Raw genomic sequence first — 27,462 nt, forward strand, 5'->3', positions numbered from 1 at the left:
GCTGAGAAACACAAGAAAAACATATCACATGCCAGGGGCACAGGCTGGCCTATAATCCTAGCCAGAGGATTATAGGATGCTCCCCCCTGCCCCTCACACCTCACTACATCAACAGGGTTCCTGGATAGTAAGAAGGCATTAATGCTCAAAGAACTGTGAAGCCCAGGGCCTAGTCAAGGAAGAATCGCTAGGGAAACCCAAAGACAAAAGCAAGGACACAAAAGGAAATTTTAGCCTCAGTTGCTGGAAAAGAGTAAACAATCTGATTCCTAACCAGACAAATATAAAAACCTCACACTGAAGCCCTGCCTCAGTTTCTTTATCTCATACATCTTACCTGGCTTTCAACAAAAAATTACAAGATATGATAGAAGGTGAAAAAATACAGTTTGAAGAGATAGAGCAAGCATCAGGACTAGACTCTAGCATGGCAGAGATGGTAGAATTATCAGACTGGGGATTTAAAACAACCTTGATAAATACGCTAAGGGCTCTAATGGAAAAGTGGACACCACATAAGAAAAGATGAGTAATATAAATAGAGGGATGGGAACCCTAAGAAGGAATCAAAAGGAAATGAAAAAAAATCATGGACTTGGAGAATTGACTTGTGGCTGCCCTGGGGGAGAGGGAGGGATCTAGAGCTTGGGGTTAACAGATGTAAACTATTGCTCTGGGAATGGATTTACAATGAGATCCTGCTGTGTAGCATTGAGAACTATGTCTAGGTACTTACATTGCAACAGAACAAAGGGAGGAGAAAAAATGTATACATGTAAGTGTAACTTGGTCCCCATGCTGTACAGCGGAAAAAATAAATAAAATTTTTTTAAAAAAGGAAATGCTATAAATGATCATAGAAATAAAGAATGCTTCTGATGAGCTCACCTGTAGACTAGACACAGATAAGGAAAGAACTGGCGAATTTTTTAAAACTGTCATAGGAATTTCCCAAACAAAAAAGCAAAGAGAAAAAAAAAAAAAAGAGGAAAAAGAATATCCAACACATTTACAATTACAAAAGATGTAATATTTAAGTTACAGGAATACCAATAAAAACAAAAACAGAAAGAACAGAAAAAAAATATTTTTAAGTAATAATTCTTGAGAATTTTCTGAAACAAATGACAGACTCCAAACAAATTCAGGAAGCTCAAAACCCCAAGCAGGATAAGCACCAAAACAACTACACCTGAATATACCACATTCAAACTGCAGAAAATCAAAGACAAAAAAAAAGTCAGGGGTGAGGGGACTTTATCCAGAGGGAGAAGCATGATGAAAATTACATCCTTCAGAAATCATAACAGCAAGAAGACAGTAGGGTGAAATATTCCAAGTGCTAAAAGAAGGAAAAAACCCTAGACTTCAGTATCCTTCAAAATTGTCCTTCAAAATGAAGCAGAAATACTTCCTCAAAGGAAACTGTCACCATTAGACCTTCCTTGCAAGAAATGTTAGCAATTCTTTAGAGAGATCCATATTTCTGCTATAGGGCAGAAACATGGATCCGCATAAGGAAAGGAAGTGCACTAGAGAAGGAATGAATAAAGATAAAACAAAATCCTTGAGAGAAACAGCCCAGCCACACTTCCCACAGGAAGTCCTCCTGCCTCAGCCCAGACTAAGTCCAGAAGCCCAGCACAGATAGTGTCCCCAGAGGCAAGCCCGTGGGGTGCTTGAGGTCCGAAGAATGAATGAGGGCAAAGCACTCACACCAGAGACCTGGGTGGTGGTTAAATAGTGCGTCTCTTTATCAGCAATTCAGCAAGAAGATTCCAGTGCTGCCACTGTCACAAGGAAGGGTTCACCTGCTGGATTCTCTCTGCTCAGGTGTGGTCACTCCTCAGGTCAAGGGGGGAAATGGACATCCTCTGACACAGGTTGCTCCTTGACCCTGAAGAACATAAACCATCGTGGAAATGTAGGACGGCTGATGGGCAGGACTGGTGATGCCTCCTAAGCTTGCTATTTGTGACATTCACAGAGCAGGATACAAAGAGCAAAAAGACCCACAAGGGATGGGGGTGGGGGTGTCGGGCAGAGCTGGGATGGGAGACTGGCTCTGCAAGTACCTCTGACTCCTCATCCCTACTGTCAGCAAACTACTGACAAAGCTCCTGCCACATGCAACATCTTAAAGTCAGGAAACTGAGGCACCAGGGCATGAAGCCCACACTGGAGCTGGACAGAAGCCAGCATCTGCTCCCCAGGGTGGCTTCATCTCTGATGCACGAACAACAGCACAACCACGTCCTACCCTTCAGTTGTTCATAGTACTTTGTGTAGGAGCTGGCATACAGTAAATGCTTGATAAACGCCAACATATACCTCTGTGGCCCTCCTCTAAGCATGTTGGTAGTCACCCTGTCAACCCCCATGATGGCTAGTGCAGTCTCTGCCATACAGCAGGGGTGCAGTAACCTTTCCTAAATGGATGCCTCCACTAGAGGCATCGCCAGTTATTGGCTGTCACCTTCCAAGGCTGCACAAACAGCCACTACCATGACCACTGGTGCCACAGGCAGGACAAGAGGTCATATAACCCAAAGTGGTCCTAATCAGTGGCAGGGCCAAAATCTGTGCACCCTTGCTCCCCACTCCAGTGCTGTGTGACCTTGTGATTCAAAATAGATTCAGCAGACCAGCAGCAACCATGCCAGGGAGTACTACCAACTCAGAACTATAGGCCCCACTGTGGCCTCAACCACGAGACCCCTGAGACCCCTGGGCCCATGGATAACTGATGGTCTGTGACACCACAGTGAAGTCAAAGACACAAATCTGACCTTGACTCCAAGTCCTTCCTCAAACTTTAGAGATGTGGCAGGAGCCCCAGGCAGCTACCTTCACCCCACCTCCACCCCTCACTGGCCCAGGTGCAGGCCCTCACTGGTTTCCTCAAGCCCCACTCAGCACACCATCTCCCTGCCTGGCCCCTCGCCTGGAGGCGCTCACCTGCTGCTCTCAGCAGTCTTTGCAGGAATTTCTGTCACGAAGCTCCTGAGATGACTCATCTGTAAGATGGCACATGCTACAAGAGGCAGAGGAGAGGAGAGGCAGGGGGTCAGAGCCCTCCCAGAGCAGACCCAGACCACAACATGGGGGAGGGTGGGGTGGCAGCCTGAGCCTGGACCTAGGAGCCGGGTCATAGGAAGAGATGCTCAGCCCAGAAGGGCTCCAGGCTTGGTGAGGCCCAAGGGCTGGAGCTAAGGGAGACCCACAGAGAGAAGCCAATAGCCCCACTCCCCTTCCCCCAATTAGGATACGAATCAATTCATCCCAAACACTTACCTTCGTCTCACTTGCTCTATCCTATCTCGCATGACTTCATTTCTCACCTCGCTCGGCACTTGGAAGATACGGGTGTGGCTGCAAAACACCACCAAACGGTGGGGTTCCAAGTTCCTTCTTTATTAACCAGCTGCCAGGGTTGGAGTCATGTGGATCACAGTTCTGACCATCACCATATACCAGGAATACAAACTGTTCTTTTTACTTACCAAGTGGCCCTGGCCCCCCCAACCCCAGTGACCCTGGGCAGGTTGCAAATGGTCCTAAGGAGAGTGGAGGAGACAGATTAAGAGCCTTTGCTAGTTACTGGCAAGTCAGAGGTCTTGAGGCCATGAGCATAGCCCATCTGAATTCCTCTCCAGATTCACTACCAGCTCTCTATGATCAGCACTATGCCATATGGTTTAGAGATCTTTCTAGAACATTCTGTCACAAAGAAGCTGTAAGCTCCTCTTTGCTCCTGTTGCTTTTGTTTTATCCTGCTGTTCTGGACTTGCCTTCCTCTCTACAGTCCACTTCATGTCCTTCCCAACTTCATTCCTATTCTGCCTCAAAAACCCTCCACTCCACCTAAAGCAACCTGCCCACTGGACCCCTACACCAGTGCCTACTGGACCCCCTGTTCCTGTGTCTATTGAAAGTGCCTTCTGGATAAGGCCTTGCTCTAGATGCTCTGGGGTGCTCCATATGAACTCAGCATTGAGACTTTTCTGAGAATCTGCAGCTCAGGGGAGATAAACATGCCCAGGAATGTGGCTCCTACAAGGTGGAGCTGGTCAGTGCCCAGAGAGCAAGATAAGAAGGGATAAAGGGGCTGAGGGTAAGAAGGAAGCCTCAGAAAAAGGGCCAAGTGGCCAGGCTCTTGCCGTCTGTCTGAGGCAACAGGCCCCACTGGGCTCCTGTTTGTCCAGCTCCTGTTCATCCAGCTCCCACTCAGACATGGGTCAGTCCAGGTGAAAATCCTGCTAGAAACTCTTCTGAGCCGAAGCAGCAAAGCCAACTACTTGTGCAGCTTGGTCCCCCACTGTGCCCTCAGGTGCTCCTTGTGGCATCCCAACTCGTCCTTTAATGTCCACATGCCTTCTCTACCCAGTTCACTTTCATCCTTTCATTTATTTATTTATTGTCTTTTTAGGACCACACCAAAGGCATATTGAAGTCCCCAGCCTAGGGGTCGAATCAGAGCTGTAGCTGCTGACCTACACCACAGCCACAGCAACAGCAAGATCCAAGACGCATCTGCAACCTACACCACAGCTCATGGCAATGCCAGATCCTTAATCCACTAAGCAAGGTCAGGGATCAAACCCACATTCCTTGTAGTCTGGTTCATTACTGCTGAGCCACAAAGGGAACTCCCACTTTCATCCTTTTCTCTCTTCCAGAGGGTCTTGCAAACATCAGGTGGCCAGTACACATCTACCATATAAATGAGTATTCAATGGGGCTCAATAGTGGGATATTGAGCAACCAACCCTGATTGCGTACTGAATGAAACCAATAGGAAGATAGCAAAACAGGTGGATCTTAGGGGGAACCGGCAGAATTCACTGGTTTAAAATATCCATAGAATATCCAGAGTGGAAAACTTATATGTAGATAACCGACTGACTTCTGTACCATGACCCTCATGCTTTAACCTAGGTACACTACACACTAAAGTCTAAAAAATACCGTTTTTATGATTGTTGCTTTGTAGTATAGTCTGAAGTCAGGGAACCTGATTCCTTCAGCTCCATTTTTCTTTTTCAGGATGTCTTTGGCTATTCTGGGTCTGTTGTGCTTCCAAACAAACTTTAAAATATTTTGCTCAAGTTCTGTGAAAAATGTCCTTGGTAATTTGACAGGGATTGCATTGAATCTGTATATTGCCTTAGGTAGTATAGTCATTTTGTTAATATTAACTCTTCCAATCCACAAGCATGGTATATCTTTCCATCTATTTGTGTCATCTTTAATTTCCTCCATCAGTGTCTTATAGTTTTCAGAGTACAGCACTCATTATTAGAGAAATGCAAATCAAAACCATGATGAGGTACCACATTACACCAGCCAGAATGGCCATCATCCAAAAGTCTACAAACAAGAAGTGCTGGAGAGGGTGTGGAGAAAAAGGAATCCTAGTACACTGTTGGTGGGATTGTACATTGGTGCAACCACTGTGAAAAACAGTATGGAGATTCCTCAGGAGACTAAAAATAGAACTACCATTTGATCCAGCAATCCCACTCTTGGGCATCTATCCAGAGAAAAACATGACTCGCAAAGACACATGTACTCCAATGTTCATTGCAGCACTCTTTTCAATAGCCAAGACGTGGAAATAACCTAAATGTCCATTGACAGAGGAGTGGATCAAGACAATGTGGTACATATACACAATGGAATATTACTCAGCCATTAAAAAAAAACGAAATACCAGCATTTTTAGCAACATGGATGGACCTAGAAACTATCATGCTAAGTCAGCCATACAATGAGACACCAACATCAAATGCTCTCACTGACATGTGGAATCTGAAAAAAGGATAGACTGAACTTCTTTGCAGAACCGATGCTGACTCAGAGACATTGAAAAACTATGGTCTCCAGAGGAGACAGTTGGGGGTGGGGGGATGTGCATGGGCTGTGGGATGGAAATCCTGTGAAATCAGATTGTTATGATCATTATACAACTACAGATGTGATAAATTCATTTGAGTAATAAAAAAATAATAATTTTTTAAACCATAAAAAAATAAATAAAAAATACCACAGAATGATGTTCATATCATCCAAACCAAGGAACCGCAACATCTGGACTTGGCAGCACAGCCAGGTCAGGCACAGACAAGCCTCCCACGTGCAGAGCAGTGGCTCAGGGAGAGTCACCAATATTTTTGATTTGGGGGACCTTGGAAGGTTTCCCATGCAAAAAAAAAAAAACTTCTCCCAGGGAGGTCTCAAATTCCACCATTTCTCTTAAGCAATTCCTGAGTATCTGAATCCTCTTTTAAAATGCTAATGCCTTTGGAATGGATTAGCAATGAGATCCTGCTGTGTAGCACTGTGAAATATGTCTAGTCACTTATGATGGAGCATGATAATGTGCAAAAATAGAATGTGTACATGTATGTGTTAACTGGGTCACCATGCTGAAAAAAAAAGTTGTATTGGGGAAAAAACAATTGATTACAATTAAGACTACTTGATAAAAATAAAATAAAAATAAATTTTAAAAAATGCTAATGCCACTGGAAGGGGTAAACACAGGAAACTGTACATCCTGAAGCAAAAACACATTTCTTGAGAAATGGAGCTTCCTTGATGGGAGAGAGCAAAGCTGGCTGTGGGGACAAGAGCATGGACAGGAAGACAGTGCAGGTGAGAGGGGTTCCTCCACAGGTAGGGAAGCCCAGTGGAATCCCTCAATAATTCTACTGGGAAAAGAGACCCAAGTGAACACATCCCAGAAGGAAACAGGGGAGCCTGTGCCAGAGTACTGAGCCGGGTCCAGGCCCAGCTCCACTGCTTAGAGTCTTAGCCCTGGGAAGCCAGGAAAGGCAGGTGTGGGTCTGAGCTGGCAGGCAGTGGGAGGCTGTCAAAGCACTGGCCTATGCAACACAGAAGTCTAGCATAGGGCACTGAGAAACCTCATCTCACCTCAGTGGAAGTTGAGGGCTTTGGATTTTTGCATTTTAAGAGCTTATTTTCTTTTAGCTCTTTAAAGTGCAGCCACTTCTGAACAAATCAAGTGCAAAAATAAGAGAAGTCTGAAATTTATTCAGAAGCATTTAAGAAATGGTAAGCAAGCCCAGTTTTGCAACCCCTCCAGTCATTTTAAAATTTAGGAATGAGCTGGGCTTTCAAGATAGTGAAAATATTCTCTTAAGTCCCCAAAGTAAGGCTGAAAAAATTCTCAGCCAAAGGAGCTGACACCTCTAGAGAAGGAGCTGGTCATGGGTTTCTGCTGGCCAGGAATCCCAAAGAGAGCGAGTGGCTTGTGCCATCTCTATTTCCCCCTTCCCACAGCTTGGGTCTGGTCAATGAGATGCTTTACCTCCATCTTATGAACTGGATTCTTGTTCTTTCTTCCAGGACCTCTTGACTCTGGTTTGTTAACAAACCAGACTTTGAGAGGCGGTGCTTCACCTAGAACATCCGGGTGGGGTCCAACGGTTACTGCTCAGTATGGATTCCACGGCCAGGCTGGAGCTCAGCCCAGACAATCTCCACCCACCTGCACAGGACCCTCTTCAGTAGGATCCCACCTGCTCCTGCCCCTCCCCCTATTCCCCCTGGATGACCCTGTCTAAGGCTCCATTACCACATCTCTGGTCACATGTACATCTTGGCCATGTGTGGGAGGACAGCTGGCAGACATCTTCTCCTTTATGTCCTGGGAAGCCTCTTCTTCAGTCTGAAAGGTAATTTCCCTCTGAAAGTGTTACTCTATCTGGCCCCAATTCTCCCTCCTCTTCCTGTTTCTTCTCCCTCACAACACATTTGTGCATGTCCACACATACACACTGTATCACAGTTCCTGCAACAAGCTCTAATGCTGCTGCCTTCCCGTGGAATTCCAGGGAATCACCATGTCATGGTCCCTATCCCAAGGTCCTCCTGAGACACCCGTTGCGGGGGGGCAAGCATCTGAAACCCCCAACCTGTGCTTAAGAAGCAGGGCAGGGCTGGTGGTAATGCCAGCATATCTCTGGCAAGGAGACAGCCTGTGTCCTCCAGGACATTTGGTGGATTAGACACAGCTTTAGGCAGGCTGCTGGGCAATGAACTTGGGTTTCCCAGCTGTGGGGAGAAGGAAGTCCAGCCCCCTGCACCCACTGAGGCCACTCTCTAAAATTTGAGGTACCCTGAGTCACAGAGGAATCTTACTCACCTTTTTCAACCAGTGCTGTACTACAGACACAGCCTCACTCTCCACAACTTCCACATCCTGCAACAAATTGATAAGCTGATGCCCTCACAATACAGAGACCCATACCTTTCCTCCATTCTCATCCAGTCAACACTATAAGATCTTCTCTCTGGAAGTGAAGCTAGGGTTCAGAGGGGAGAAGATGCCTGCGAAACTTCCCACCTATCTACCAGCCCCACTTACTGAACTGACTTTCGGTGGGAAGGGGAACCCAGTATGTTTCCGGGCAAGGATGTACACTATCCATGTTGTAATGATCATCTTTGGATTTATGCCAATCCTCCTTTGTGGCTCCCTCCTTCCATTGAAGCTGCCTCAGAACTCCTCTGGAACAGAGGTCCTTGGAGGGAGGTGGCCACCTGATTGGCCAGCCAATGATGATGTGACAATGACCTCCTTCAATCTCCAGGGTCAGAGTAGAGATGGAAAAGAGAGGTCAGAAAGTGTCCACCTTAGTGATACCACAGGTCAGAAATGAAGAGATAGGGGTAGGAGATCAGGATATGAGGAAGATACAAGGAGGAAGATACCAAAATCACAGACAGAAATTTGGGGTGTGGCTTATGGCTGGCCATACAGTCTTGAGCAGTGCTGAAGCAGAAAGCTTTTGTTAAGTCAAAAGAATAAATTTGTAATAAAATTACCTGGGTCCTCTAGATCATTGCTCAAACCATGCCACAGGCATGTCTTATTCTTACCTATGGGGGAAAAGGAGCTTATCCACCCAAAAAACATCAAAGATGGAAGAGCAAAATTCTCAAAAAGGACATTCTCTTTATTTTAGTGTCTACTTTGTGTAGACAAGTGATTCAAACCATAAAAAATAATCCAAACAATAAGAGGGATAGGGTAAAAATTGAAGGCACCATTTCTTGTGAAAGCTAGTTTCCGATTATTCCAAATCACCCTTGGTGGACTACCCAGGTGGAAGGACAGTAAAGTGAAAATAAAAAGGGGATTATCCTGTGACTTCAGAGTTGGGGGCAAACAACTGACAGGGACTCAAAACAGAACAGCTGCTACTGCCATCTAGAACTTTTACCAGGGAACTGAAATTCAGAATATCCTAAAGCAAACATTTAGCTACTCTCAAAAGTAGTTGTAGCCTAACCCTGAGACTGTAAGAGCTTTGTTAATAAGTGACCTTTAGTGCTCCTGCTCAGCCAGTGGTCAGCATTCAGTGGGCCCTTTCCCCAAGCAAATAACGGTTAGTGACTGAGGGCCCCGCCGCCCCCCTTTCCTCTGTACAAAGGGAGCCTGACTTTATAGATGGAAGCAATATTGTTTTTTGAGACACTAGTCTGCCATCTTCTCCGTCTGCTAGCTTTCTGATTAAAGTCGCTATTCCTTGCCCCAACAACTCATCTCTGAATTTACTGCCCTGTAGTACAGCTAGCAGAGCAAACTTAGGTTTGTTATCAAGACTATTTGGAAAGTCTCAGAAATGAGGGATGTTGTCCTGTCCAACTTACGTGCAATCTTTAGTCTCTCTAGTCCTAGTTTCTTTGCCTTCAAAATGAATAGAATAGAATAACGTCTCTAGTTTTTTTCTAGCTCTAATAATCTATAAATGTCCTCATTCTCATTCTTCTGAAGAGTCTGGAAACCTTTATCTCACTCTCCCCAACTTCCCTAAAATAGCCATTATGTCTCCTCACTCTCAATGAGTCACCTCAATTTTACATCTTTCTATATTGTCAGAATGCACTAGGCTATGAGGAGACAACAAACAAGTCCCCAGATGAAAGAGATTTATTTCTCATTCTCAAAGTACAGTTTCTGGGTAGTTGTGTTCCATGTGGTGACTCAGAGATCCAGAGATGAATGAATCCATCCTCTGGCTCCATGGGGCAGGATGTGACCCATGATTGCCAAAGCAAGGGAAAAGAACACAGAGGAATAAAATCAGCTCTTGTCTGTTTCAGCCCAAAGCCTTCTTCTAAGCTTTTTGGGAAATACTACGCACATGACCCCAAACTAATGCCAATGGAGATAGAAGTTGTGAAAGAGAAGATGAAACTACTTATCAACATCTCTGTTTCTGCCACTATCTCCTACAAACTATGTTTCTATCCTTAGTGATATAATTTTAAATGATTTTTATTTTTTCCATTATAGTTGGTTTACAGTGTTCTGTCAATTTTCTACTGTATTACAAAGTGACCCGGTCACACGTATATTTTGAATACATACATGCATAGCTCAGAAAAAAACTTTAAGCACATACTCACGTGTACGCACATACACACACACATTTATCCACCAACCAAATCAACATATAAAACATTTTCGGTACACCAGCAGGCCCCCGACCCACACAGGGACCTGCATCTTGATGTCTATCCATAAATGTTTTGCCTAGTATCCCACTGTACTACCATAACACAAATTATTTATCAAATGTACAACTGGTGGACATTTGTGTTACATCTAGTTTGATGCTTTTTAAAGTAATGCTGCTATGAATATTCTTATACCTATCTTTTGCTTGACATAAGCACTAAATCTTCTGTACATACCCATAACAAAGAGTAAAGCTGCTTGGTCATAGGCTTTACATATATTTAGTACTAGTGTATAACAAGGAGTATTGCAAGGTGGTTGTACCAACTACTGCTTATAAGTAATGTATGAAAGTAACAGTTACTTCATATTTCTGCCAACACTTGTTACTGTCACTCTTTTAAAGTTTAGACAGATATTTGGAGATATAATGGTAATCAAGAATAATTTAATTTGCACTTAAGTAATAGTGTTAAGCATCTGAGTTACACAGTAACTATTTTTGAGAACTGTCAAAATCTTTTCTAAGCAGCAACATAATTTCACATTCTCACCATAAATACATAAGAGTTCCAAATTCTCTGTCTATTTGCCAACACTGTTACTACCTGTCACTCTGACATTAGCCATTCTAGTGACTATTAAATGGTATTTCGTTGTGGTTTTGATTTGTATCTCCCTAATGATCAATGATGCCAGGCATCTCTCATGTGCTTATTGGTCATTTGTAGATCTTCTCTGGAAAAATGTATATTCAAATCCTTTATCATTTTATAATTGACTTATTTTTTATTGTTGAGTTGTAAGAGTTCCTTATATAGTCTGCGTACATGTGTCTATCAAACATATGCTTATCAAATATTTCTCCCATTCCGTGTGTTGTCTTTTCATTTTCTTGATGATATCATTTGAAGAACAAATTTGATGGGTAAAGTCATCATTTATCACACAAAATGATGAGCTGGACATTTTTTTTTTGGTCTTTTTTTTTTTTTTGTCTTTTTAGGGCCACACCTGCAACATATGGAGGCTCCCAGGCTAGGGGGCAAATCAGAGCTGTAGCCTCCAGCCTATGCCAGAACCACAGCAACACCAGATCTGAGCCGCATCTGCAACCTAAACCACAGCTCACAGCAACAATGAATCCTTAACCCACTGAGCAAGGCCAGGGATTGAACCTGCAACCTTGTGGTTCCTAGTCAGATTCGTTTCCACTGCACCACAACAGGACTCCTGAGCTGGAATTTTGATGAGGTCTAATTTATCTATTTTTGTTTCTGTTGCTTATGCTTTTGGTGCCATATCTAAGGAACTTCTGCTTAGCCCATGGTCATAAAAATGTACTTTGTTTCTTCTCAGAGTTTTATAGTTATAGCTTTTACATTTATGTCTATGACCTATTTTTATTTATATATGGTGTGACTGGGGGGGGGTCCAACCTCGTTCCTTTGCATATGGAAACCACTTGTCCCAGCCCCATTTGTTAAAAAGAATTACCTCCTTTGTGGAACTGTCTTGGTACCCTTGTCAAAAATTAATTAACACTTAGAGTTCATTTCTGGATTGTCATTTTCTTTCCACTGATATATGTATCTATCCTTATGCCACTGCCACACTGTCATGAATACTGTAGCTTTCTAGCATGTTTTGGCATTAGGAAGTGTGAGTCTCCAAGTCTGGTGTTTTTTTGGGGGGGGGGCACACCTGTAGCATATGGAAGTTCCCCAGTTCAGGAATCAAACCTGCACCACAGTAGTGACCAGAGCCGCTGCAGTGACAGCGGGAGATCTTTAACCTGTTGTGCCACAAGAGAACTCCAGTTCTTATTTTGTAAGATTGCTTGGGCTATTGTAGGTTACTCCCATTTCCATATGAATTTTAGGATCACCTTGTCAAGATCTGCAAAAAGAAAAAAACAGTCTGCTGGCATTCTGACAGGGATTGCACTGAATTTGTTGGTTCATTGGAGAGTATTGCCATCTTCACAACAAGTCTTCCATTCCAATAATATGGAGTATTTTTTATTTATTTATATCTTTAATTTCTTTCAAATAAGTTTTGTAGTTTTCAATGTAAAAATCTTGCACTTCATTTACTAAGTTTATTCCTAAGCATTTTATTTTTTTGATGCTATTGTAAACAGAATTCTTTAATTTCATTTTTGAATTTGTCATTACTAGTGTATAGAAATGTAACGGATTTTTTAATATTAATCTTGTACTTATAACTTTGCTGAAATCATTGTTTGTAATAGGAGGTTTTTTGGCTTTTTTAGGGTCGCACCTGTGGCATATGGAGATTCCCAGGCTAGGGGTTTAATCAGATCTGTAGCAGATGGCCTATGCCACAGCCACAGCAATGCAAGATCTGAGCCACATCTGCAACTTACACCACAGCTCACAGCAATGCCAGATCCTTAACCCACTGAGTGAAGCCAGGAATCGAACCCACAACCTCATGGTTCCCAGTTAGACTCATTTCCTCTGTGCCACGACAGGAACTCCTGTTTGTAATACTTTTTAGTACCTTTCTTAGAATTTTCTATGTACAAGATCAAGTCTTCCGCAAGTAGAGATAATTTTCCTTCCTTTTCAACCTGGATGTCTTTTCTTTCTTTTTCTTGCATAATTGCCCTGGCTATACACTGTTAAATTGAACTGGAGAGAGCAGATATTATTTTCTTGCCCCTGATTTTAAGAGAAAACCAATGTCTTTGATTACGGTGCTAAATGAGGGATTTTTATTTTTATTTCTTTTATTTTCTTATTTTTTTATTTTTTTATTACTCAGATGAATTTATCACATCTGTAGTTGTATAATGATCATCACAATCCAATTTCATAGGATTTCCATCCCACAACCCAAGCACATCCCCCCACCTTCCCAAGTGTCTCCTCCGGAGACCATAACTTTTTAATAGCCAAAAACTTCACTAACATGGGAAAGGAACCAAACAAAGAAAAATCAACTCAAATCCAACACTAAAGACAGTAATCAAACCAGAAGAGGAGAGAACAAGACAAGAAGGGAAGAAAAAAGAGCAACAAAAACAAATCCAGAGCAATTAATAAAATGGCAATAAGAACATACATATCAATAATTACCTTAAATGTTAATGGACTAAACGCCCCAACCAAGAGACACAGACTGGCTGAATGGATAAAAAAAAGACCCATATATATGCTGTCTTCAAGAGACCCACTTCACTTCTAGGGACACACACAAATTGAAAGTGAGACGATGGAAGAAAATATTCCATGCAAACGGGGATCAAAAGAAAGCTGGAGTAGCAATACTCATAACAGACAAAATAGACTTTAAAATGAAGAATATTTTAAGGGACAAGGAAGATCACTACATAATGATCAAAGGATCAATCCAAGAAGAAGATATAACAATTTTAAATATCTACACACCCAACATAGGTTCACCACAATATATAAGGCAACTGCTAACAACCTTAAAAGAAGAAATCAACAACAATAAATCATAGTGGGGGACTTTAACACCCCACTTACAGCAATGGACAGATCACCCAGACCGAAAATCAATAAGGAAACAGAGGCCCTGAATGAAGCATTAGACCACATGGACCTAATAGATATTTATAGGACATTTCATCCAAAAGCAACAGAATACACACGCTTCTCAAGTGCACATGGAACATTCTTTAAGATTGATCACATCCTGGGCTACAAATCAGACCTCGGTAACTTTAAGAAAATTGAAATCATATCAAGCATCTTTTCCAACCACAACACTATATGACTGGAAATCAACAGCAAGAAAAAAAATGCAAAAAACACAAACACGTGGAGACTCAACAACATGCTACTCAACGACCAATGGATCACTGAATAAATCAAAGAGGAAATTAAAAAATACCTAGAAGCAAATGACAACAATGATACGACAGTCCAAAACCTATGGGATGCAGCAAATGCCGTTCTAAGAGGAAAATTTACAGCAATACAAGTCCACCTCAGGAAACAAGAAAAAGCTCAAATAAACAAGCTAACTTTACATCTAAAGCAGCTCAAGAGAGAAGAAGAGACAAGACCTAAAGTTAGTAGAAGGAAAGAAATCATAAAGATCAGAGCAGAAATCAATGAAATAGAAATGAAGAAAACCATAGAAAAGATCAATGAAACGAAAAGCTGGTTCTTTGAAAAGATCAATGAAATTGATAATCCCTTAGCCAGATTTATCAAGAAAAAAAGAGAGAAGACTCAAATCAATAAAATTAGAAATGAAAAAGGAGAAGTAACATCACAGAAATACAAAGGATAAGAGATGACTACATGCAACTATATGCCAATAAAAAGAAACAACCTAGAAGAAATGGACAAATTCTTAGAAAAGTACAATCTTCCAAGACTAAAAACCAAGATGAAATAGAAAAGATGAATGGACCCATCACAAGAACGGAAATTGAAACTGTGATTTAAAAACTTCCAACAAACAAAAGTCCAGGACCAGATGGCTTCACAGGCGAATTCTATCAAACATTTAGAGAAGAGCTAAAACCTCTCCTTCTGAAACTATTCCAAAAAATTGCAGAGGAAGGGATACCCCCAAACTCATTCTATGAGGCCTGATACCAAAACCAGACAAAGATACCACACAAAAAATAAAACTACAAGTCAATTTCACTGATGAACATTGATGCAAAAATCCTCAACAAAATACTAGCAAACCACATCCAACACTACATTACAAGGATTCTACATCATGATCAGGTGGGATTTATCCCAGGGATGCAAGGATTCTTCAATATCCGCAAACCCATCAGTGTGATAAACCGCATGAACAAACTGAAGAATAAAAACCATATATGATCCTCTCAATAGACACAGAAAAAGCCTTTGACAAAATCTAACACCCACTTCTCATAAAAACCCTTCAGAAAGTGGGCATAACGGGAACCTACCTCAACATGATAAAGGCCGTATATGACAAACCCACAGCAAACATCATTCTCAATGGTGAAAAGCTAAAAGAATTCCAGCTGAGATCAGGAACAAGACAAGGATGTCTGCTCTCGCCACTACTATTCAGCATGGTTTTGGCAGTCCTAGCCACGGCAATCAGAGAAGAAAAAGAAATAAAAGGAATCCAAATTGGAAAGGAAGAAGTAAAACCATCACTCTTTGCAGATGACATGATACTATACCTAGAAAATCCTAAAGATGCTACCAGAAAACTGTTAGAGCTCATCAGTGAATTTGGCAATGTTGCAGGAGACAAAATTAATACGCAGAAATCAATGGCATTTCTATACACTAACAACAAAAATCAGAAAGAGAAATTATGGAAACAGTCCCATTTACCATCACATCCAAAAGAATAAAATACCTAGGAGTAAACCTACCTAAAGAGACAAAAGACCCTGTACTCTGAAAACTATAAGACACTGATGAAAGAAACCAAAGACGACACAAGTAGATGGAAAGACATACCATGCTCGTGGATTGGAAGAGTCAATATTATCAAAATGACTATACTACCCAAGGCAATCTATTCAATGCAATCCCTATCAAATCACCAAGGACACTTTTCACAGAACTTGAACAAAATATTTTAAGGTTTGTTTTGAAGCACAAAAGACCCAGAAGAGCCAAAGCCATCCTGAGAAAGAAAAATGGAGCTGGAGAAATCAGGCTCCCTGACTTCAGACTATACTGCAAAGCAACAATCATCAAAACCATATGGTACTGGCACAAAGACAGAAATACAGATCAGTGGAAGAGGACAGAAAGCCCAGAATTAAACCCAAGCACCTACAGCCAACTAATTTATGACAGAGGAGACAAGACTATACAATGGAGAAAAGACAGCTTGTTCAATAAGTGGTGCTAGGAAAACTGGACAGCTACATGCAAATGAATGACATTAGAACACTCCCTAACACCATACACAAAAATAAACTCCAAATGGATTAATGACCTAAACATAAGACTGGATACTATAAAATTCTTAGAGGAAAACAGGACAAACACTCTATTGACATAAACCACAACAGTATCTTCTCAGATCCACTTCCTAGAGTAATGACAATAAAAACAAAAATAAACAAATGTGACTTAATTAAACTTAAAAGTTTCTGCACAGCAATGAATGCCCTAAACAAAACAAAAAGACAACCCACATAATAGGAAAAAATATTTGCAAATGAAGCAACTGACAAGGGATTAATCTCCAAAATTTATAAACACCTTCTGCAGCTCCATACCAAAACATCAAACAGCCCCATCCAAAAATGGGCAGAAGATCTAAACAGACAGTCCTCCAAAGAAGACATATGGATGGCGAAAAAACACATGAAAAGATGTTCAACATCACTCATGATTAGAGAAATGCAAATCAATACCACTGTGAGGTACCACGTTACACCAGCCAGAATGGCCGTCATCAAAAAGTCTACAAACAAGAAGTGCTGGAGAGGGTGTGGAGAAAAAGGAACCCTAGTACACTGTTGGTGGGATTGTACATTGGTGCAACCACTGTGGAAAACAGTATGGAGATTCCTCAGAAGACTAAAAATAGAATTACCATTTGATCCAGCAATCCCACTCCTGGGCATCTATCCAGAAAAAACTATGACTTGAAAAGATACATGTACTCCAATGATCACTGCATCACTATATACAATAGCCAAGACATAGAAACAACCTAAGTGTCTATCAACAGAGGAGTGTATAAAGAAGTGTGGTGCGGAGTTCCCGTCGTGGTGCAGTGGTTAACGAATCCGACTAGGAACCATGAGGTTGCGGGTTCGGTCCCTGCCCTTGCTCAGTGGGTTAACGATCCGGCGTTGCCGTGAGCTGTGGTGTAGGTTGCAGACGCGGCTCGGATCCCGCGTTGCTGTGGCTCTGGCGTAGGCTGGTGGCTACAGCTCCGATTAGACCCCTAGCCTGGGAACCTCCATATGCCACGGGAGCGGCCCAAGAAATAGCAACAACAACAACAACAACAACAACAACAAAAGACAAAAGACAAAAAAAAAAAAAGAAGTGTGGTGCGTATACACAATGGAATATTACTAATCATTAACAGGAAAGAAATACTGGCATTTTTAGCAACATGGATGGACCTAGAAATTATCATGCTAAGTGAAGTTAGTCAGACAGTGAGACACCAACATCATATGCTCTCACTGACTTGTGGAATCTTAAAAAAAGAACACAATGAACTTCTTTGTAGAACAGATACTGACTCATAAGACTTTGAAAAATTTACATTTTCAAAAGGAGATAGGTTGGGGGCTGTGAGGATGGGTTGGGGGTTTGGGATGGAAATGCTTGTGATTATTGTTGTATACTATAAATGTAATAAAATTCATTGAGTAATAAAACTGGCTTGTGATTATTGTTGTATACTATAAATGTAATAAAATTCATTGAGTAATAAAAAAGCATAATACATCATGATCACATGTAATTTATCCAAGGGATACAAGGATTTTTCCATATCTGCAGATCAATCAGTGAGATACACACTAACAAACTGAAGAATAAAAAACCACATGATCATCTCAATAGATTCAGGAAAAGGTTTTGATAAAATTCAGCATTCATATATGATTTAAAAAAAACACTCCCCAGAAAGTGTCCAGAGGGACCCCACCTCAACATAATAAAGGCCATATATGATAAACACACATCTAACATCATCCTCAACAGTGAAAAAGGTGAAAGCAGTGCCTCTAAGATCAAGAAACAGATACTTTTTGTAAACATAGTTTTAGAAGTCCTGGTCATGGCAATCAAAGAAGAAAAATAAAAGCAATCGAAACTGGTAAGGAAGAAGTAAAACTACAGTATTTGCAGATGACATAATACCATACATAGAAAATACAAAAGATGCTACCAGAAAACTACACATCAATGAATTTGGTAAAATTCCAGGATACAAAATTAATATGCAGAAATCTGTTACATTTGTATACACTAACAAGAGATCAGAGAGAAATTAGGGAAACAATCCTATCTGCCATCACATCAAAAAGAATAAAACACCTAGGTGTAAACCTACCACAGGAGGCAAAGGACCTATACTCTGTAAACTATAAGATGTTGATTTAAAAAAATCAAAGATGACACAAACAGATAGAAAGATATACCATGTTCTTGGATTGGAGGAATCAATATTGTCAAAATGACTATACTGCCCAAGGCAATTTATAGATTCAGTGAAATTCCTATCAAGTACCAATGGCACTGTTCACAAAACTAGAGCAAAAATTTTTTAAATTTGTATGGAAACACAAAAGACCCCATGTAGCCAAAACTATTTTGAGAAAGAAGAACAGAACTGAAGGAATCACACTCCCTGGCTTCAGACTATACTACAAAGCTACACTCATTGAAACAGTACGGTACTGGCACAAAGACAGACATGTAGATCACTGGAACAGGACAGAAGGCCCTGAACACAGGCACCCACAGTCAATTCATCAACAAGGAAGGCAAGAATATGCAATGGAGAAAATACAGTCTCTCTAATAAGTGATACTAGGTAAATAGAAAAATTACATGTAAAAGAATGAAATCTGAATATTCTCTAACACCATACACAAAAATAATTTCAAAATGAATTAGGAAATCCCTGGGCTTAGTAGGTTAAAGATCCAGCTTTGTCACTACTGTGGCCTGGTTACTGCTGTGGCATGGGTTCAATCCACAGTCTGGGAGCTTCTGCATGCCACAGTGCAGGGGAAAAAACAAACAAACAAACAAACAAAACTCAAAACGGTTTAAAGACCTAAATGTAAAACCAGCTACTATAAAACTCCTAGAGGAAAACATAGGCAGAACACTCTTTGACATAAATCACAGCAGTATCTTTTTGGATCCATCTCCTACAGTAATAGAAATAAAAACAAAAAATAAATAAAATGTGACCTAATTAAACTTAAAAGCTTTTGCACAGCAAAGGAAATCATAAACAAAACAAAAAGATAACCTAGCAAATGGGAGAAAATTTTTACAAATGAAGCAACTGACAAGGGATTATTCTCCAAAATATACAAATGGTGCATACAGCTCAGTATTAAAAAAAGAAACAACCTAACCAAAAACTGGGCAGGTGATCTAAATAGAAATTTCTCCAAAGAAGGCATACAGATGCCCAAAAGGCACATGAAAAGATGCTCAACACATCACTAATTATTAGAGAAATGTAAATCAAAACTACATCAAGGTATCATCTCACACTAGTCAGAAAGGCCATCATCAGAATGTCTACAAATGCTACAGAGGGTATGGAGAAAAAGGAACCCTCCTATATTGTTGGCGGGAATGTACATCAGTGCAGCCACTATGGAAAACTATCTAGAGATTCCTTTAAAAAATAGAGTTTCTCTATGATCCTACAATCTCACTTCTGGCATACAACCAGAAAAGATGAAAACTTTTTTTTTTTTTGGAAAAGATACATGCACCTTGATGTTCATAGCAATACTATTTACAGTAGCCAAGACATGGAAGCAACTTAAATGTCTATCAACAGATGAATGTATAAAGATGTGCTGTGTGTGTACATATACCATGGAACGTTACTCAGCCATAAAAAAGAATGATGTAATGTCATTTGCAGCAACACAGATGGACATAGAGATTATCACACTAAGTAAGCAAGACAAAGACACATATCACATGGCATTGCTTATATATGTAATCTTTAAAAAAATGATACAAAGGAACTTATGTACAAAATAGAAATAGAGATAAAACTGTGGCCCACTGGATCCTTGGGGCAGAGCTTCCTTGCCTGCCCACTTGTATCTCTCACAAGTGTCCTATCCTAAGAAATCTGTTTCTTGCCTAAAACAAAACAAAACAAAAACAGAAATAGAAACACAGACACAGAAAACCAAATTATGGTTACCAAAGAGGAAAAATTAGGAGTTTGGGATTAATATTACACACTACTATATATAAAATAGATAACCAACAAAGACCTACTGCATAGCACAAGGAACTATACTCAGTATTTTATAATAACCTATAAGGGATAAAAATACACCTATTCTATATACATAATTGAATCACTTTGCTATACACCTAAAACTAACACAACACTGTAAATAAACTATACCTCAACTTAAAAATATGAACAGTGAAATAAAGTGATTCACGTACTAAGTCCTATCTATGGATGGAAGGCTCAGCCAGTTCTTACACAGACCCTCATCCCTGAGGAGGCCATTCCACAGTTTTCTACCTTGGGCAAGACCACTTAAGTAAACTTGACTCCACATTTGAGAACAATTTCCTTAATTATCACTGAGCCTCTCTATCAACCACAAAAATGGGTACATGTTACTTCAAGATGACTTTTTTAATGTGTTTATTAAATAAAATCTAGTTTTGTTTCTATCAAAAAAAATACAAATTTGGAACATACAAATTCTGCCTGAATTTCCAAGCTGCTGACCTGCCCTGCAGATTTTGTATTTGCCAACTTCTACAATCACGGTCAATTCCTTAAAATAAATCCCATAGATAGACAGGTAGATAGACATATAAAGATGATATTATCTTATTATGTTTCTCTAGAGAAGACATAATACAGACTTTAGCACCAAGAATAGTTCTAGAAGAACAGAATCTTAAGGACATTTTCTGAATTGGCTCTGGGGTTTCTTTCTACAGTAGTAAAGAGAGAGAAATAATAGTTCATGGCAAGCTGTGGTAACAGAGTTAGATAAAATACAACCATTACAATGGTCCTAATCAAATACTTCTAAGAGCCAAGGTCCTAGGTGACTTTACATTTGATAACTTAGAACATTTTTATCAAACTGACAAGTATAAATAAGTTTTGCTGGCTGCTCCTAATTACAGAAGAAAAAGTGGGGAAAGAAAAGGAAAAGCTTAGGCATTCAGATTCCCAGTTTAAGCACTGCATAAATGACCTGACAGTTTCTATGGTTGCCCTGCCTGAAAGAAAACTATCTCTTGTCACAATGCTGAGACCACCTTAAGCCAAACCCAGTAACTCACCTTGCAAGCGGATAAATTACAACACACGTTGAATTTCCAGCGTCGAAAAGTGCCAGCTGGTAATGTGAATGTATTGATTAAGAATCTAGACAGTTATGATGGAGGATAATGTGAGAAAAAAAATGTATAAATGTATGTGTGACTTTGCTGTACAGTAGAAAACTGACAGAACACCGTAAACCAGCTATAATGGAAAAAATAAAAATAATTTTTTTAAAAAAGAGAGAGAAGTAATGTGATCTTGAAATTGGATTGGGGACACATGGGAAGATTCTGGTGAAGCCAGGGACCCTGAACCCTCAAATTCTGCTGAGTCTTCTTTGCCAGCAGAAGAAGTCCTTCTCCCCAGTCTGAAGATTAATCCCACTTTACCTGAGGAAAGCATAATGGCCTGCCTCAAGGACCTATACGAGGGACCTATCCTTGTTACCTCTTTGGCTTCTTACATCTATAACTGCACTCACGTCACAGCGGTCCTTAACAGGTGAGGGACAAAGTGTGTCCCATGAGGAATTGTACTACATTCCAAAAGAACATGATTTTCCCAACTTTTAACATTCGTAAATTTGGGGAGTGTATACGGGTGAATCTTATGGTATAAGATAATGGTGGAAGGAACGTAAAGTCAGATCTGGACTAATTTATTGATAAAGGTCCCCTGAAAAGATTCTCATTTAATATTACAGCTTGAGTAACTAGAAAAGCTTCTAACATTTTGGTTGTCGACTCAAACAAGGACCAGAAGGCGACCTACACTCAATGAATTTGAAATGCCAAAACTGCCTCAGTGTACTTTGGGTAAAAGTGTCCAAAGGTTTAGGGAGATTGGAATTCTACAGCGCATTTATTATATAAGACATGCTCACTCACCCTGGGAGGCTCCAGAGGACATACCTTTCATCGTGACTATGAGAAATAAACCTGTGAAGGGAGCTTCAGCACCCCTGAAGAACTCTGAGGCCACACTTCTCTATAGGTCAGAAATCACAGTGGCAGCTGCTTACACTGAAGGGAGGGATCTAAATGCAATGGGGATATTTGGATCTCAAGGAGCAGGGTCCAAGTGGCAACAATTAATCGCCATAGGCAAGGTGGGCATGGTTACTGTAATAGACAGCTGAGTCAAAGTGGTAATAAAAAGCTTGACTTACCTATGGTGTGGGCTAGTTACCCATGGTATCCTTAGAAGTGGAACAGACAGGCAGACTACTAAATTCTGGCTTGATCTATTTAAGTGGAAGAATTTCAGATCAAGTGAACAATAGTCTAATTTGAATCATAAAAACAGAGTCATGGCCATTTGACCCATTCTGATTTGAGCCAGTGTACAGACCCAGAACTCCATGAATAAGAGGTCAGATCCCCATGACAAAGAACCCTAATACACTACAAAATATGCGTACTACTAATCTTTCTCCCAGCCCTCCTCAAAGGAACTTACAGGTTTTTACCTGTAACTTACAGGATGACTGTGCATCAAGGGAAAGGAGATAAACTTTTCAGAGATCACTGGACACTGACTCAGAACTATACTAATTCTAGGAGATCCAAAATGTTACTGTAAGAGTCAGGGCTCATGCAGGTCAAGTGGTCAATGGAGTTTTAGCTCATGTCTCCCTCATAGTGGGCCCAGTGAACCCTTGAACCTATTCTATGGTTATTTCTCTAGTTCCAGAATACAAACACTGAGCAACTGGGAGAATCCCCACATTGCTTCCCTAACTGGCAGGGTGAAGGCTATTATGATAGAAGTGGCTAAGTGGAAGCCACCGAGGACTTCCTCCACCTAGGAAGAGTAAACCTAAAGCAGTACCACATTCCTGGAGGAATTGAGATTAATGCCACCTGGAAGGACCTGAGTGGTACAGAAGCAGTGATTCCCACCACATCCCCATTCAACTTGCCTAACTGGTCTATGCAGAAGACAGATGGATCTTGGAGAATGATTGTAGATTATTGTAAATCTAACCAGATGGGGACATCAACTCAGTTGCTGTCTCAGGTGTGGTTTCAATGTTTAAGCAAATTAACATATTCCCTTGTACCTGACAGGTAGACATCTCTCTGGCTTTTTCTTTCTTTCTTACTACCTGTTAGTGAAAACCATCGCCAAGTAGCTCTGCCACTTGAGCCATATGATCCACTAGGTCCAATGGTTCTTGAAGTGGCAGTGGCAGGTAGGGATGTTATTTGGAACCTCTGGAAGCCCCAACAAGTGAGTCACAATGAGAATCATTGAGATTTGGGGCACAGCTTTGCCACAGTCTATGGATAGCTACTCTCCTTTTGATGGAAAGCTTTTGACTTGTTACTGGGCCCTGGCAGAGATTGAATGCTTAATCATGGACCACCAAGCTACATTGGGACCAGAGTTTATCATGAACTGGGTATTGTCTGACCCAACAAGCCATAAAGTTGGGCATGCACGGCAGCACCCCATCCTCAAATGGAAGTGGTATTGCTGAGCCAAGCTCAAGCGGACCCCAAGACACAAAATAGTTAGGTGGCTCAAATGCCTGTGGTCCCCACTCCTGCTACAGGGCCTTCTCTCCCAGTCGTACCAACAGCCTCATGGGGAGCTCCCTATAATCAGCTGACAGAGGAAGAGAAAACAGGCCTGGTTTACAGATGGTTCTGCACCATATGCAAGCACCACCTCAAAGTGGACAGATGCAGCACTGCAGCCCTCTCTGGGATGTCCCTGAAGGTCACGGTGAAGGGAAATCCTCCTAGCAGGAGCACTTAGAGCAGCACACCTGGTTGTGCACTTTGCTTAGAAGAGAAGTAGCCAGAACTGTGATTGCATACTAATTCAAAGGCTGTGTGGCCACTGGTTTGGCTAGGTGGTCAAGGACTTGGAAGGAACATGATCAGAAAACTGGTGATAAGGAAGTCTGTGAAAGAGGTGTGTGGACAGACTTCTCAGAATGGGCAGAACACATGAAGCCATTTGTGTCCCGTGCACATTTCCACCAAAGAGTGACCTCAGCTGAGGAGGATTTTATTAATCAAGAGGACAAGATTACCCGTTCTGTGGATACCAGTCAGCCTCTTTGCCCAGCCACCCCTGGCATCACCCAATGGACTCATGACCACAGATACACCATTTCTCATCTATCAGGTTGGCAAAAGCACAAAAACTAAGCAAAGCACTCTGTTCGTGAGGCCCTGGAGAACTAGGTGTGCTCTCTGCCAGAGAGAGTAAAAATGGTACAACCCTCAGCAGTGAAATCTAGCAATGTCTGACAAAACCACAAATACACTACACATGAAGGCAACAATCCTACCCCATGGATTTACCCTGAAGCCCCACTTACAACAATGATATCAATAAATATACAGAGGGTCAATAACTGTGGTATTACTTCAGTAGCAAAATATTAGAATTGCACATTCACAAGAGACTGGTTCAATAACCCACAGTGGCAAGGATGGAGGTGATACATGGGCACAGCAACATGGACCTCACTCACCAAGGCCAACCTGGCTATGGCCACTGCTGCATTCCAGTCAGCCAGCGGCAGAGAACAACACTGAGTCCCTGCTAGAGAGTCATCCCAGGGGTGACAAGCCAGCAACTGACAGCAGGTTGATTATACTGGGCTACCTCCATTACATAAGGGGCAATATTTTGTTCTTACTAGAACAAACACTTACCTGGATATGGCTTTGCCTTCCCTCCATACCATGCTTCTGCCCAACTACCATCAGTGGACTTACAGAATGCCTACATGGTTCTACATAGCACTGATTCGTATCAAGGGACCTCGCAGCAGATAAAGGGCAGCCGTGGGCCTATTCTCTGATCTTCTCTCATCTTACCTTGTTGCCTACCACACTACAGCAGCTGACTTGACTGAACAGTAGAAGGGCATTTTGAAGACTCAATTATAGCATCAGTTAGGCGACAGTACCTTGTGGGGTTGGGGCAGTGCTCTCCAGGAAGTGGTACACATTCTACAGCTATAGCCAATGTATTGTGTTATTGCTCCCATAACCAGGGTTCACGGGTCTGTGTTAACTAAAGGGTGGAAATGGCAGTGGCACTATTATTACCCCCAGTGACCCACCAGCAAAATCTTTTCTTCTTCTTCCCATGATCTTACACTCCCAGTCCAGAGAACTTAGTTCCAAAGGGAGGGAAGTTCCCGCCAGGAAACACAATGATTCCATGGATATGGTCATTACTGCCATCACCCAGCCACCTTGGGCTCCTTGCCTCTAAATCAACAGGCAAAGTTATTGTCTGGCTGGGACAAGGAAGAGTAAGATGGACTGCAGCAGAGCCACTGGAGTATCTCTGGGCACTGCCAGGACCTGTGGTTAAGATCATGGAAAACTACAACAATCCAGTTCAGGCAGAACTACTAACTGCCCAGACCCTTTCCTCAATTCACCAATGCTGTCTTCATATCATGCTTTTATATAACGTTTAAGGAAATAATCCCTACCCTGTCATGAAGAAGTTCTCATGTTGTTCCTAGAAACTTTATTTCAGAAGCTTTCCTACTTCTACCTCTGATCCATATCAAACTCATTTTGTGTATCGTGTGCTGACTTACAGACCCAGTGGTAATGCCAGAGTTCATGCTTACTGTAAGCAGACCCACACACTCTGCACCCCAATTGCCCATGGTCTAGTGCAAAAGAACACAAAGGCACGGCAGCTAGGCGAGGAAAACACAAGGCCTGCCCGCCCCCGCTGCCACCACCACCACCCCCTGCCAGATCTCCAAAAAGGGTTACCTTCAGCCTCAGGTGCAGCTGTGACTGGAAGCTTAGCGGCCTCTCACCGGGAAGAACGGGCTCCCGCACCCTGGAGGTGGTGGCCGTTGAAAGATTCTTTCTCCACTGGTCACTCTACTGTGGGAACCAGGGTGCGATAACCGCCAGGGACACCAGAGCTGGGAGCTGTAAAGGTGGCCCCTGTGGCAGCACGAAACCAGGTCCAGACTACACCACCCAGTCGTAAACGGGGTACAGATGCAAACCCCCCCAGCCGTAAACCTGAGGCCCAGACATAAGCCTCCCAGTCGAAAATCTGGGGACGTACGGGCTGACGTAAACCAGGGGCCCAGCTGTACCTGGAGCCTAGACGTAAACCCACCCAATTATAAACCTGGGGACCAGATGTAAACCTCCCCAGCCGTAAACCTCCCCAGCCATAAACCTGAGGCCCTGACGTAAACCCCCTGACGTAACGCTGACCTCAAACACCAGCGGAGCTCCTAACGCTGTGCTCCATGACCGAGAGGCTAGAGGCCAGGCCCCTCAGGAGACTGCAACCCTCCACCGAGGAACCTGTGATTCAGAGGAACTTGTGAGCAAAAGGTGGGCCCTAGGCCACTAGGTGGCCCCGAAGAGTTCCAACAGGACGCCGCCAGAGAGTCCGCGGCTCAGAGGTGGGTCCCAGAGCCAGACTCCGCGGGGGGGGGGGGGGGGGGAGGGTCTGCGGCTGGAAACCTTGCTCCTCCTGACTTGGGGGTGGGGGGCAGGTAGTGGGGTGACTGCCACCCTCTCGGCCCAGGGCTTCTCATCCGCGCGGCCCCAGAGGCTGGGGAGGGGGCGCCTGTTCCTGGAGCTGGCCCTCCTTCAGGGGTAGCTGTGACCACTTCACGGTGACTCCAGTTTCTTGGTTTTGGTTGTTTGGTCCTGAAGATTGTGTGTGTGTGATGTAGCTTTTTTCTAATGTTGTTAGTTATTAAATAGAAGGACGTCCTTTAATCTAGATTACGTCACACGTTATGTCAGTTCTTTTATGATTTTGCTTGTTTACCTTATCCTTTGTTTCTCGACTCAGAATTGTTTTGACTTAAGAATTATCAAAAAATCGGTATTTTTCCATGTGGCTGTATTACATTAGTGACTGAATTACTGACCAGCCCCACTCTGAGTCTCTTGAGTCTCTACTTACAGCTCTTTGGGGCGCACACGTAGTACTGGAGCTGCTAGGTGGGCTTCTTA

The 27,462-nt window shown here is 42.1% G+C and overlaps 1 protein-coding gene across 3 annotated transcripts; it reads right to left on the reverse strand.

Annotated features, from left to right (window-relative positions):
- Positions 1-1,730: 1,730 nt before the first annotated feature.
- SPATA19 (spermatogenesis associated 19) lies at positions 1,731-26,924 on the reverse strand. 3 transcript variants are annotated; one of them, XM_084974152.1, is made up of 8 exons: positions 26,707-26,924; positions 26,245-26,424; positions 8,171-8,227; positions 7,601-7,693; positions 7,334-7,425; positions 3,295-3,372; positions 2,959-3,034; positions 1,731-1,897 (listed from the first exon to the last, which is right to left on the reverse strand). In XM_084974152.1, exons 4-7 carry the CDS (start codon positions 7,655-7,657, stop codon positions 2,968-2,970), a joined length of 294 nt encoding a protein of 97 aa, XP_084830278.1. In that variant the 5' UTR covers positions 7,658-7,693; positions 8,171-8,227; positions 26,245-26,424; positions 26,707-26,924; the 3' UTR covers positions 1,731-1,897; positions 2,959-2,967.
- Positions 26,925-27,462: the final 538 nt, after the last annotated feature.

The sequence above is a fragment of the Sus scrofa genome, chromosome 9, assembly GCF_054392235.1.
Source record: "Sus scrofa isolate SSC_HxYL_T2T_F1_AM1 chromosome 9, Sscrofa_HxYL_maternal_Yorkshire_Landrace_v2.0, whole genome shotgun sequence".
Taxonomy (NCBI): domain Eukaryota; kingdom Metazoa; phylum Chordata; class Mammalia; order Artiodactyla; family Suidae; genus Sus; species Sus scrofa.

Excerpts from the sequence above, each read along its gene's own strand:
- SPATA19 (XM_084974152.1), bottom strand. The coding sequence starts at position 7,657 with ATGTCTGCCAGCTGTCCTCCCACACATGGCCAAGATGTACATGTGACC. Across the intron at positions 7,426-7,600 it reads TACATGTGACCAGAGATGTG|GTGAAGCACCGCCTCTCAAA; the intron begins GTAATGGAGCCT and ends CGGATGTTCTAG. Across the intron at positions 3,035-3,294 it reads ATAGAGCAAGTGAGACGAAG|CATGTGCCATCTTACAGATG; the intron begins GTAAGTGTTTGG and ends TGCCTCTTGTAG.